This window comes from Alosa sapidissima, chromosome 5 (genome assembly GCF_018492685.1).
Source record: "Alosa sapidissima isolate fAloSap1 chromosome 5, fAloSap1.pri, whole genome shotgun sequence".
Taxonomy (NCBI): Eukaryota; Metazoa; Chordata; class Actinopteri; order Clupeiformes; family Clupeidae; genus Alosa; species Alosa sapidissima.
The window spans coordinates 9,324,343-9,339,342 of NC_055961.1; the positions used below are offsets into that span (position 1 = coordinate 9,324,343).

At 42.1% G+C, this 15,000-nt stretch overlaps 1 protein-coding gene across 12 annotated transcripts in view; it reads left to right on the forward strand.

Annotated features, from left to right (window-relative positions):
- Positions 1 to 15,000, forward strand: part of nrxn2a (neurexin 2a) — a 207,242-nt gene that overhangs the window by 31,138 nt on the left and 161,104 nt on the right. For all 12 annotated transcript variants that reach the window (XM_042092085.1, XM_042092094.1, XM_042092095.1 and 9 more), the window contains one exon: positions 8,352 to 9,612. In XM_042092085.1, coding sequence (XP_041948019.1) covers positions 8,892 to 9,612 — 721 coding nt within the window. In that variant the 5' untranslated portion in view covers positions 8,352 to 8,891. The remainder of the gene's footprint in view (positions 1 to 8,351; positions 9,613 to 15,000) is intronic.

Consider the following 15,000-nt stretch of genomic DNA (forward strand, 5'->3'; position numbering starts at 1 on the left):
CTACAATTTCAAAAATCAATTCAAATGTCAGTACCTGGGCATAGATCTTGAGATCACCAGCTCAGAAATTCAGTGGCAGCTCATTTGGTGCTTTCACATTCATGTATATGTCTTGACATGCTATTTGCACATCTGCTTTTGAATGGCCCCATGAACAGACCAGGAAGGCCCAACTGATCCAGGCATCGCTGTCTAAAGAGTATTCAGCACGTGTGTCACACATTCATGGGAAGGGAAGGTTTCCTTAAATGACAACATAGCGTACAGTATCTTTTAAATGTATAGTCTTCTTATCCCTGTGTCATTATTATCAGAGGTGGCCTCCCCTCCTGCTACTATCCCGCTCTTGCACAGACTATCTAGCTTTTGCACAGACTTATCAGCTTTTGGAGATATATCGGCTTTTGCACATTTTTATTCAAACCTAGTTTTAGCCCGGCAAAGACAAATGCATACATACATACATACATACATACATACACACATATATACACACACACATACATATGCCTGAAACATTGAGGTTTTCACAGATACCACCAGTCAGGTAAGGGGACGGGTAAATTAGGAGAACATTTTAATTGAAATATGCCCACAGAGTGAATTACAATGTACAACCCCAAATCAGAAAAAGTTGGGCCATTGTGTAAAATCAGAATGTAATTACAGAATGTAATAATCTGCAAACCTCTTAAACTCAGATTTAGTTGCAAAAAGGACACAGACAACATATCAAATGTTGAAAATGACAAGTTGGGACGGGGGTAACAAAATGCTGGAATAGTTGTGTAATGATAAAGAAAACAAAAGGAGGAATATCTCTAATTAGGGTAACAGGCAACATTGGGTATGAAAAAGAGCATCCCAGAGAGACAGGGTCTTTTAGAAGTAAAGATGTAGGGGCATTCATCACTCTGTATCATTTTAATGCTTCTTAACATGAAATTGTGAAGTATTTGGGGAGTTCACCATCTGCAGAACATCATATAATTAAAACATTCAGAGAATCCAGAGAAATCTTTGCAAAGAAGGGATAGAGCTGAAAAACAATATTGGATGGCCGTGGTTTTTTGGAACTCAGATGGCACTGCATCAAAACCAGAGCTGTTTCTGTAAAGAAAATCATTGTATGGACTCAGGAAAACCTCTGATAACCATTGTCTATGTCATGGGTCGGCAACAGGTGGTCCACGGGCCAAAGCTGGCCCGCCTGCACTATTATTTGGCCCGCCAGATTATTCTTGTAGTCCGATTTTTTTAAAACATTTTTTATCATTTACAAATGGCCTATTCACCAATCAGACAACAGGTGGTTAAACAAATATGAGAAAGAACACCAGAACGCACTATGATCCTGTCCTTTCATCCCTGATCCTCTGCCAGCGCGTGTTCTCTGTCGTGCTGAGCAGATAGGCCATTGGCCATCTTGAAGGTGCCTACAGTATAGTGCCGGTCCTTTTTATGGGCTCTACTTTCGCGGTAAAACTTCCTTCTTTAGACTTTTTGACCAAGACATTTTCTCCCAGCTAACGTATAGCCTACCTGTAGTTCACTCCTCACGCTGCACACTAATATTTATGTAGGCAAACAATAAACATTGTCATGTCAGGAGGTGGGTCAACCAAGTATTTAAGAATAAAAGATAGACTATCCAAAGTAGTAGCCTAATTAAAATAAGCCAGGCTCCGTGTTATCATAATCTAATATCAGTCTATCATAGCCAAAATGATTGTAGCCTAGGCTACACATTTACTATTCAGAATATTGAAAGGGGAGATGACGGGATTAGTGTGTGCTTCACCTCACTGTGTGTTCACTGTGTGCTGAGTGTGTTTCACTAATTCACGGATTGGGATAAATGCAGAGACCAAACTTCCCTCACAGGATCAAAAGACTATATTCATACTTACTTATACAAACCTGTCAAATTACAGTAGGTGCATCAGGGAATGAAAAACATGATTAAGAATACCCCATATACTGTTAAGCAATTGCAATCCTATATCGGGCAGGAATTGGACAACATTTCATTTTCAAAACTCTGGCAACTGGTCTCCTCAGTTCCTAAACATTTACTGTTGTTCACCCTTCATGTTGTTAAATGAAGGGTGAAGCAGCACAGTGGTAAACATTCCCTGTCCCAACTTTTTTTGAAACATGTTGCTGGCATCAAATTCAATATGAACATATATTTTCCATGAAATAGTCCACATTTTCATTTTCAGCATTTGATATGTTGTCTATGACATTTTTGCTGCTAAATATGGGTTTACGAGACTTATTATCACATTGTTTTTTTTGTTTTTTTTTGCATTTTACACAATGTCCCAACCTTTTCTGATTTGGGGTTGTAGTTTTTGGACAGCCGTGTTTGTTGATTTTTCTACAGTCAGGATGAGGCCAGACTAAACTGGAGGACATGTGCTGGATTAATGTTCCAAAGTGAAATGGCTTCTGGGGGAAAAAGTAATGCCAGCATAAGTCAGTGACCTAAGTAGAACTGAGTCATTGACATAAGTAAAATTGGACATTTTGTCAGTCATCAACTTGAGGGATTCTATGGCATTGTTGTTCTAAGGCCGCACACACTCTCCTGTGAAGAGCATTATATGAACATGAGCAAGAGGCGGAGGAGGAAAATGAGGCCATCAGAAACTCAGTGCTACTCAGCGGATACAGTTTATGGGCTTGATAACCCTGCCGCGGACCCTGCGTGAGTTTCACCGCAATTGCTTAAATCACAGAAGTGCACACTCTGTGGGTCTGCAGACTGCGGTGGTAGTGCTGGTGGTGAATGGGTGAAGGGGCGGTAATGGGCCTGTGTCTGGCTGGGGCTTTTGTCATGATGCTTTTTACGAGCACTCGCAGTTCGGCACCAGTGGCCACATTTTGTGGAATCAGGGGAAGGAGGGTTGGTGGGCAATCAGTGGGGCATGGGGGGGGGGGGTTGGGGTGGTGACTGCTACCGTTGTTCCGTATGCGACATAACCAGTGCAGACATAGACATGGCTTATCAAACCCTACACAGACACTGGACGCCTGACGGTGACCCACAAGACATCAAATTTCAAAACAGGTAAAGCAGAGTTCTTGAAAATGACTTTGGAAGCTCCAAGGAGAGATAGTGGCATATAATGAAGTGTGCTGACTGTAATTGGAACTTGGGCGAAGAAAATGACTGAGGCTTGTTTTATCGTTCACAGCCTGTGTGAAATGCACGGTGAACTTTCCAGGGAGATATGGCATGGCCCTGCACTACCTGCACCCAGCAGCCATGGGAATGGGGAAATGTTGCCAGAGAATAATAATGCATGTCAAGGTTGCGTTCACATCCATTAGTACTTTTGCTTCTCTTGCGGTTTGGCTGCCCTCGCTCTGTTAAGTAAGGCTGAGGTGCACATACTAAGTGAGCACAACAAGTTACTCAAAAAGGGGCTTTTGAACAGAAGCCTCCTTAGAAAGTAGCCTACACCATAGAACTGTTTTCCTAAAGCAATCCAAAGCTACAGTCACTACTACAGCCTAGCAACAGGGATGGCATTTTAGTATTGCACTGTGCACTATTTCACAGCACAGCTGAAAGTTATATACCTTTTGGTTCTGATGCCAAGAGTGTCAACAGTTGGATTGAAAGTGGTTTCCAAGTACAACAACTAATGCCACCCATTGTGCTTTTGTAGTGATTACTACACTGGCAAAACAGACAGAACAGAACAACAACTGCAAAGTCATGAAACTCGTGTACAGACAAAAGGCACACCTCACCTGCACCGCAAGTCACTTTGAATTAAAAATGTCTGCTGAATAATTGAACATAAAAATGCAAAATTGACACATGGCTCCCCTTCTTAGGCTGCGGCGCCAGTGGGCACTCCCGCAGTGACGGTAGTCTGTTCAGATGTCAGCCTTTGTTTGGATGTGTGTGTTTGTGTGTGCATGTGTTCCCTGTGTATGGTTGTGTTTTTCTTTTCGACATAGTTGAGATATGCACAACACACTTAACAGAAGCAGCCACCCAGTAGCAATCCATCTGCTGTTTGCATTTGAATTCAGCTCCTGTTACGCAGATATGAAAGGGGGGGACAGGTTTTCTGTGAAACCACAGCCTTGGTGGTTCATAATGGTGGGTGGCGGAGGATGGCACTGTTTTTTAATCATGTAGATTTGATGCGGTTAATTAAAAAAAGCTGCATGAGGAATGAATGTCAAGCAGAACCATGATTGCTAATTGAATATAAATGTGTTAATTGAAGTGTGATCTTTAAATATGTGCTTGACAAAAAAGCGCCTCTTGATTTCTAAAATTGTGTACTGGCATATGCTCTAATTCTGTACATGTTTGCTGCGCCTTAAAGGCATGTGGAACAATGACCATTGAAGACTGCTGTTCTAGCAGTCAGAATAGCAGTAAGCTGGTGGAAGTAGTCTCCGAAGGTGCTTATATATATTCAGACGTAGCCTATAAACAGCCCTTATATTGCATAGGAAGTGTATGCCTTATAGGCAGCAACACATTCCCGTTTGGCCTCTGTGTTGTTCAATTGCTGTAATCACTCGACACAGGATCTGAGGCCACTTGTCCTCTCTGTGAGTCTAGATCTGCCTGTTCTCCTCCACAGTGGTAATACTAAAAGACTGAGAGCCAGCACAATGTGAGGCTTTGAATAAATACCTGTTATTAAACATATGACCTGAGTTAATGTCTGATTTGGTATGGTTGGGGGGCAGATTAGAGTGAAGTCACTCATCCACTTCAGTAATTATGTGGTTTGATGGAAAAGAATGGCTACAGGTCTGCTCCGGTGGTCTTTGTGAGTGCTGACGAGGCGAGGCGTTGGGGCCGTTCAAGGACACTCCGTTGATGACATTGTTTCACCGTGTAATGAGGAGTGATTGCTCCGTGCAGGAGTCAAAACACCTTGTCAGACTTGACCAGAATCACAGGCAGGTGAAGCAGGGAGAGGCGTAGATTAGCTCAGCTCGCAGCCCGACCGAAAGTCATCGCTCTCTGTCTCTGTTGTCGGCGGCGGCTCGTCGTATTCCTGGCGTCGGGTTGGCATGGCTGCCAAGACGACCGTCTGTTCAGAAAGAAGTGTGGGACTGGCAATTGAGAGTGTGTGTGTGTGTGTGTGTGTGTGTGTATTCATACTGGGCTCATATGCATGGCACGTTTAGGAAAAATGGCGGACAGGGAAGGGAGGCCTGCTCAGGTACCACTAATTGCCATTGATAATCATCTCTAATCTCAGTCTTCAGTCTCAACCTTCAAACTGCTGGTTAATTAGATACCTGCGGGGAAAGATCCATTATACAAATCAATCTTTCCACACGGCATAACCCTTTTCAGTCTCTTAGTCTTTACTATAAGCGAGAAAACTGTGTGCACTACCGTCCTATAAATACTGCCACCATCTTTTGTCTCAAGTAGGACAGACTCGTCATGGTTTCATCCTGCTGAAAGCGTAGCCTTGTTCACATGGATTTCTCTGCCTGACATCACTGATGAGACATATAATGTCCATATAATGATTTTCTCACTGTGCTGCCAGCCAAGGGCTTCTTTCGCCTTTAGGCTGCTTGTTTGCTACTGTATGGAGACCTGCACTCTGGCTAACAGGAAGCTTGGCTCTGGGTGGATGTGACTGGTTAGCTAGAGGTTTGTGTTGCTGGGCAGTTATGACGTCTTCTGGTAGAGATACTTAAAAGGGAAAATGATATAAATAGAAATTATTCACAGTAAAAATATACGAGTACATATGGCGTAGGAAAGACAGGGCACCTGCTGCAATACATAACCAGTTCTAAGAAATATTGTTGTTTGTTTTCATAGTTGTTATACATAGCTTATATACATTTACACAATAAATAATTACATTCACTTCCACTGAGGATGGGTTGACTGTCTCACTACTCGGCCTGTTGCTGTGATTGAACAAGACAAATGACAAATGGGAAAAGAGAAATAAATTACTGGTATACAGTATGGAGTGGTCATCTTTATGAGCTGAAAGACAGAGCTGTTTCTTTAAGTGAACATCATTGAGGCCTCAACGAGATTTCATCGTTATCTCAGAGGAACCCCAGTAGCCCCGTAGTCTTAAATTAAAAGTTGATAAGGGAGGGGGAAAAACCTTCAGTCTGCCAAACAAAGCATAAATTAGTTTTTGACAGCGCATTCAAGGTGGTGGTGCATTGTTATTTACGGCAGCCAATTCCTTCCAAATTGAGCAATTTTTCATTCCAATTATTGTGCAAAATTATTCTCCCCCTGCCCTTTGTTTCACATGGCGGATTTGAGCTCAAAGTACTTATAGCTGTCATGTGTATAAAAATGTCTAAAAATATGCATTAGAAATACGCCTAAATCACACATTTGTGAGTATAATTGTAGTGACTTCCATTGAAAATTCAGATGAGGAATTCTCTCACAATGATTAAGGGGAATATCTGGTTGTCCTCCATTGGAAGATATCATTTTATGATTTGTAAAATGTGTTGGATAAAGATGTGATATTCTTACGTAAGTATTTACTGTCCTTCTATCACATGACAAGTAGTTTGATATGGTGTATTAATTACAGAGCAGCCTGAAGACTCCTCTTCTGCACCATGATATGACTAAACACACACACACTACAAATGTGAAGGTGAATGATCCCAGTGAAACACGAGCAGGAGAGAAATGCACAGTCAGAAAGTCTCAGTTTGAACCTGGATACATTTGGAAGTGCTGCTATCGGTTTCCATGTCACTGCTTTCTCGTATCTGGCTCGGCTGTGAGCGGGATCGATGCTAAGAGCAATCCCAGACAGAGAAGTTAGTTAGTGGTGAGATAATGCAGTTCCCTGTGTATGAATATGTTCTTAGGTATAAACATTTATTTTCATTAAAAACCAATTGTAGCACATGTATATATAGTGTGTAAAATGGCTATCCTGTTCATTTAGCCGCCAGCAGCCCAGAAAAAAAGCTGAAAGCAGTTTGACAGTGCTGATCTGTGCAGTCTGCCACATCTGTTCGGGAAAACACCTGGACTTTCATGGGCACCTGCAGGAGATTTTTATTTTAGTTTTCACCATATGTGTTGTCAGGGTGCAGTCTAGTAGATTGTCCCACGGGACTAGATGCTACTTTGTAGTCTTAAGATAAAAGTATACAACACGTCAGGAGACAGGCTGTTGAAATATTGGTAGCGGATGTCAACGATATCCTGTGCAAATTTGTTTGCCTACAAAATTGCCACCATATAAATTGTGGACTGTAGACTCCCCATAGGAATAAGTTTGGGGCACAACAATTGAGCTATGTCTAAACTGAGTATAGCTCACTCGGGACAGAATCAGTCAAGAAAAGAACTGTAAACATATATAGTTAATGCAAATAATATTCTTAGTATTCAGCTATTTGTGAAATAAAACGAATATTTTCATGAATAGCTTATACATTGTTTAAAATGTTTTTAAACATTGCTTCTCATTTTGTCACTAACTAAACAACTCCTCAGAGTTTAATGGCTGGCCTGGTGAAAAATCTGTGAGGTTCAAATGGACTCTACTGATTCCCCACTGGCGGTTCTCAGACTGAATTCTGCAGTGAGAGCTGGGGTCAGAAGGCTAGCTACTTCATACCCCCTCTAATGGCTTTCCTGCTAAAGCTCGTTGAAGGTCAGCTTTGAGCAATATCCAGAATTTTCAATATGGATTTAACATTCCCTGTGAGCTCTTGCCTACAACTGAATCACAGCCTGCTGATATTGAGCGTATAGTATGCTCTAGTCTGCCTTGACTAGCCACATTCATATTATTATTATATTTGTCAGTGGAGTTCTGTGCCAGTGGATTCACTTACCAGACATGCTCTACAAGTGCCACAGTTTAGTATTCAACCACTGAGACATTCTATTGTTTGTGTCCTTTAGCACCGGGGACCGCAGTGCCACTACTTAAAGTGTTTATGTTTGCATAGCGGCATCGGCCTAAATGTCAAACTTATTCTTCAGATAATATTTAGCCTAGAGTTTTTTGGCGTGCTTTCTTTGATAACTAAAATTATGTATGAAAGTTATGCTTGCTATGCTTGAAAGCTATGCTTGAGAATTGAAATAGGGTTTTATCACCAGTATTAGCAGTCTTCTCACATGATACTGTTAAATTATTTTTCCAATATTTTGCCACCAGCCTCTCCTTTGAAAGGTCCAAATTCTTTCAAAGATTGCTCAAATACATTTTGCTTTCCCTTATTTGTTTGATTTTGTATAACACATTGTGATTGCCATGTGCTGCTTTGTTGGTTTGGAAAAGAAATGCCTGGGTATTCCACAAAAATTAACCTATCTTGTTTATGTCTTTCAGATACCTTGGAAATGGGGTTCCTGGCTAGGTTCCCCTGCGCTTGGTGCTGCCATTGATTCACTGGAAACATTTTTTGGAGCGCCTTTTCATATGAAACAGGACATGGGATGTAAACGATTGGACTCTCACCAGCAGCCTGCAAAACAACCCACATATAAATGCTTGTAGCAATTCCACCCTCTTTAAATATAGACACATGAATATCATGTGGGGGCGACCATATTTCAAGTCAAAAATTAGATTCTAAATGACGTTTTCAGTCTACCCTTGGTACTACAAGGTTTCCTCGGAAAAAAGCTCATTAGCATTACCCAATGGAGGGAATCAGGGGAGAGTCAGCGTTGAGAATAGACTCCAAAGAAACTGCACGGTTTTAAAGATTTAGAATAGAAAGCCTTGACTCTTTTTTTTCCCGCAGACCTATTTTTGTGAGGGTAGATACACACTCGTATGCAGTGCTAGGAGTAAATCTCCTGTGCAGTGGATTAAAGAGAAGGGGAACATAAGAAAGGGGATTAGGACTAAGCCTAGAAGTTGACGATGAGGCGGTGGAGGTCCACTGTAAGGTCACCGACGCCCCTGGCTCTCCTGGGGCTTCTCCTCTGGATGGCCACGGCGACAGTGGCCCTGGAGTTCGAGGGGGTGCCCGGCCAGTGGGCGCGCTACCGGAAGTGGGAGGCGGGCGCGTCGGGCGAGCTGAGCTTCACGCTGAAGACGAACGTCACCAAGGCGGTGGTGCTCTACCTGGACGACGGCGGCAACTGCGACTTCCTGGAGCTGCTGATCGCCGACGGGCGGCTGTACCTGCGCTTCGCCATGCACTGTGGCGAGCCGGCCTCCCTGCACACAGAGACGAGTGTGAGTGACGAGCGCTGGCACCGCGTGCTGCTGACGCGCAACTACCGCCAGACTACCCTGGTGGTGGACGCCGAGGCCAAGGCGGCCGAAGCCAAGTCCAAGCGCAGCGAGATGGTGGTGGCCAGCGACCTCTTCGTCGGTGGGATCCCGCCGGACGTTCGACTGTCGGCCCTCACGTCCAGCACCGTCAAGTACGAGCCCCCTTTCCTCGGCCTGATCGCCAACCTGAAACTGGGGGAGACCACGCCCGTTCTTCTGGATAGCCAGAGTGTCATGAACGACCTGGAGTACCTGTGCACCAAGCAGAATCCCTGCAGTAACGGGGGCTACTGCTCCATCCAGGAGGGAGAAGTGCTCTGCGACTGCACCAACACTGGATACAAGGGCAGATACTGCACCGATGGTGAGTGGGCCAACTTACATTATGTGTATTGTGAGATATGGGCTATGGCAGTATTAAAGATAGATCTGTAAAGACGTCTAAAGTCTTATCAAACTTCAAAAGGCTACAGTCTGTTTAGCTGAATTGAAATTTTAAACAAAAAATGCTTTAGTTTGAAGCCACACAATGTAAAGTTTTTAAAGTTTTAGACTTATGGTGTTTTCACACTTGGTCTCTAACGCGAACCAAACTGAGACCACCACAGTTTGCTTTGAAGTCCCCGAGACGGTTCACATTATCATATATATATATATATATATATATATATGAGCCTAATGATAATAGTTTTATTTATATATATATAAGGCTCATGATGGGCCTACAGACAGCTAAACAAGTGTGTTCTAACATTAACATCAGGCTGAATATCTTTTCATCCAAGCTATTGGTAACTAGCAATGTAGAAATACATTGCTAGTTACATTAGGCTCATGATGGGCCTACAGACAGCTAAACAAGTGTGTTCTAACATTAACATCAGGCTGAATATCTTTTCATCCAAGCTATTGGTAACTAGCAATGTAGAAATCAGTGAACTTTGGATTACATTGCTCACCATTTTTTAACGATCTGCTAGGCTATTATCTCTCTTTCGAACTCTTCTTGCAAACATAGTCTACGAGAGACTGCAGCGCAGTTAACGGGCTGCTGTTCACTTGTCATTGTGGGCATGAGCCAAAGTTGGACATAGCAACAGTAACCAGGTGGTGCGGGCCTACCACTGAATTAGAAAATGTGATTGGCTGGCGTGTTGACTGACTGTTGTATTATATTGTATTGTATTACAAAATGTATTATAATATACCGGTATATTTCCATGATAATTATTTCATCCTGATAATGAATGATGATGAAAATAGATAACTAACCCAGAGCAACTACATAGAACATAATCGAAAGCAGTAGGCTAGCCTAAGGTCTGAAACCCCCAGAGAAGGTATCGTGTGAACAGGAAGAAAATTGAGGCCCCATCAGAGCTGAAGTGCTGAGTCCTCTTTCAAATGAACTCACAATATGAATACAAAATTAACGGAGTCCCTTTTGATTTGGTCCACTTTCTGGTCCCCTTTTAGTGGACAGAGTTTGGTTCTTTTAAAAGAACTATATGTGAAACTATATGTGAAAACACCCTTAAATTATAGCATTTTAGCTGCACACTGCAATTTAAAATAAATTAATTTTATCCAAATCCCTTTGAGTTTGGCATTTTAAAATAGTCAATGCTTCAATGCACTTTCTGTACATTTCACCATACAACCTTGGATCAGACTGTGGGCACTGTATTTTGTATCTACATGTAGGTCATGAACTACTGCTCAAGATCTTGTCTGTAGTTCTCCACACTGCTTTACTTACTAAGGAGGTGCACAAGTCTGATTTTTCACGGTTGATTAAAGCGCAGTTGCTACAAATGACTAAACAATTAGTCGGTATGTGGTGTACGCTATACAAGTTGTATCATAGCAAGTAGATAAATGACGCTGGCTAAATGACGGGTAAATGACGCTAGCTACAGAAAGTTAGCTGTCTGAAATAATGAACCAAAAAATCACCAAAACATGGAATAAAGACATGCTGATTTGATCAGAGCAGATCAAGAGACTAGAGTTTAGATGTGCTACCTCTTATCACACAGTGTTTTGTATTGGGGTGAATAGGTGAATATATTGGTTAGAGAATTCTCAGGTCTGAGGCGTCACTAGCCAATTCATTTAATTTAGAAAGCAAGAACTGATTTTTCTGTGACATTGAAACTCTAAACTGTGTGTACTTCACACCGGATGTAACGGGAGAAGCGCTTGGAGTATTCAGAGGCTGAACAAATCTCAACAGCGAGAGGAAATGAGTGGATGCTACCTACAGTAGTACAGTAAATGAGGAAAAGTGAAAAGTATTTACAGTCATCCATAACTGAACTGGCAGCTATAATATTCCGTAGTTCTCTATCACTACAGTCTTAAGGAGACACTGACTAAAGCATCCTTGCTAAGGATTCTTTTCCCTAGTGTTTGTACAAAAGGCACAATTTTTTTGGTTGATAATGAAAAGGAAAATGTTTTCAAAGTCTGTAACACGTAGAGTGGCACATTATGGATTTTCTGTGTACAGCATCTTTAACATACAGTCCTCTCTGTTAAGGTAACAACACTGAGTCATACTCAGCTAATTAAGGCAATGGCATCATTATGCAAATAGTTTTAGAATACCATCAAAATTCTCATCTGGTAAAATGCATAACAGTGGGCATATATGTGCATGTATTGTGCATATGTATGCAAGGTTTGTCGTTCCTAATAGAGCATTAAGCCAAATACCTCTCCATGGCTGCACCAACAACAACAACAACAACAACACTATTAAAAACATATTCTGGATGCAGTTGTAATTTTCTACATGTTGTTGATTAGCACATGCCACCTATGGACATGGTGACGGTGAGGATGTCTGGCTGACCACAAACTTGCATGCACAAATGTGTAGACAAAGACTCCGCAGCACACCCAGCAGAGCCAGGGACCATATGGCAGTCGAAAAACACAAAGGACTGCTGAGATCAGTTATGCAAAGTCCTCATTTATTGTGGTGACATGGTGCAGAAAGTGCAGGGAGTGCAGAAAGCGTTGGGAGAGGACAGACGTGTTCAAGTCCCAAGACTTCTTTCAGAGCTACTGGAGAGAAGTTGGCAGTGCGGCACGATGAGAAGAACACAGTGGCACCCACACAGCACAATGAAAAATCAGATTACTTGAAAATAACCGATTACTTGAATGTCTTCTGAAAGTTGGGTATTCCCAGTAAATACCATTACAACGTACTCATACAGGTGAATGAAGCAGAAGTGCATCACCTCAATCTTGATTGATTGGAATCATTCAAATTCATGTTTAAGAATATGAATTTGTCATTGAAAACGTAGCCCTATTGATGTAATAAAACATGTCTAAGCTTGTGAATAATAAAGCAAATCTATGCTCACATACACACATAAAAATGTTATCAAATCAACCACAATTTACATGCGATCATATGATGGTGCTGAACACAGCCAGGGCTGCGTCGCTGCCCCCTCTGGTGACTCTTATGCTAGCTTTTACCCTCCCAGCTAAGAGAGCTGTCAGAGCCAATTAATCCTACTCGTACCAGAGCAAAAAGAAGGGCAAAGCAATAAATCAAGCCCCGTGTCTTCCTTTTCAAAATGAACATCATGTGTCTGTTGGCTAATGATTTCTGATGCACACATGAAACATGGAGAAAGGGATGGAAAAAAAAGAAGAAAATAATGCTTTGCCAAAGCAGCACTCAGCGCCCAATCAAAACACCATCTCATCCCTAATGTTTGTCTCCCCTGAGCACGACTGCCTCCATTAAGGCACTCCACTCAACTCTTTTCATATACTCAGCAATCTATAGGTCATCCGTGAGCTCGGTGCCATCCATGCGGAGTGCCTCCCACTTCCTCATAAATGATCCATAATAAAAAAAACAACTGTGTAGTACACAAAAGTGCATATTTCCCCCCAGTACTTGCACATTTACACAAATGCAGTTCATATGTACTGTATGTTGCGAGCTCTCAGTGTTTTTATTGGTGCGGGCTTAGCCTCTGCCCTGAGTGAAACTGGTGCTTACTACGGTGGCAGGAGTCCAACCGGTACTGCAGTTCCTTAAAGCAGATCAAGTGTGCACTCCCCCTGTGTTCCTGTTGCATCATCATGCTGTATCTGTCCATTCTACTAGCTTTTACTGTAATGAGATGCACCTGATAAGTGCTTGAAGCAGCCCTCATGAAAAATAACTGTAGGAATCTTATAGTATTATAGGACAAAATATTATAGGAATATTTTGGACATTCAATAGAAGTACTATAAGACTGTGCTGTAGGAACACTGTGAAGAAGGGAGAAGTTAGCGTACCCTAAAAAGAGTTCAAACAACTTCTGTAGATCGCTACCTGAAGCTCTGTGGTCATGCCATAATGTACTCTCATGATAGAGTACACTTTGTATGCCAGCTCATTTCTGCTTGTGACGTCAAACACATATAGGATTTTACCCCGACGCCTGCAGCTGTATTGAAAGCTGTACATTTGTACATTCAGCTGTACATGTATCGTTTCACCAAACCCTCATAAAGGGTGCTCTACATTAAGATTGCATACAGCCACTTTAACATACACGTTAGCTGACAGGTCTGCTGTCACGGCCTTTGTCTCGGCGCCAGCACAGAGAGAGCCTGAGCCGCCCACCACTGCGAGCTGTGTGACTGGACAGGTTGGGCTTTGAAGGTTATGCCTTTTTTCTCTCTCTTTACCACAGATTCCGCCAGCATGGAGGCTTCCTACTGCATCACAACAATGCTGTCACTTCTTGCCATTGTATCAGTTTCTGTGCACTTGACATTGTACAGATGTATTATGGAATGGGCAAGAAACTGTAGAAAATGTGGATTTTGGCAGGTCTATTAAAAGCAAAGTATTTTTTGAAAGTACATTTGCGTTTGTTAGTACAGAAAGATGAAAGTGACATTACAAGAATATATGGAAAAATATCAACGGACATCATATTGTGTTGAACATCACAAGTTCGCTTTTTAATGATTCTGAAACAAGCATGCATACCTTTGAGTCTATTCCTCCAAGGTCATTAATTTGCAACACACTTGTATCACCCCATTAAAAAGACCTACTTGGACATTCACCTCACACACCCCGACTTTTGATTAACGAAGTTGCTGCATGTTAAGGCCATTAAATGTACTCTCTCAGAGACCAGGCAAAGATACCAAAATCCTCACTCAAGGGCATGACTGCCTTTGCTTGTGGCATTTTCACATGATGTTTTGAATATTCATGTGAGAGATAGACAGTGGTATAGAGTGAATAGATGGTTATACTGAAATGGTTGTCCTAAAATGCAAAAATACATTCCAGAATTCATTAATTCCAAACAGAGCACATTCTTCTGTGCTGAAAGCATTTTTAACGGTTAAATAAGTGGCTGCCCTTTTCAGGGATAGATTATAAGTGGGTAACTGTGTTCGTTATACTTTTACAGATATGTTAATACTGTATGCTTTCAATGTGTATCTTTGGTTTCAAGGATGCCTTTAACTCGAGGGACCCTCTTTGCCATAGTCGACATCAAAACAGCTTATGTCGTGCCTGCACTGCTCTTGCGAACTGCACCCTCAGGAGAAAACATGTCTGTGTAGATGGCACAGATTTCTGGGTTGGTCTTTGGAGCAGCATGTGTGAGCTATTTGCTTTTGCTTTGATACTGCCCATTTGTTGTTTAACATCGGTTAACGTTAGTGCTAAAAAGCAGGGCCACTCAGCCCCCCCCCCCCCCCA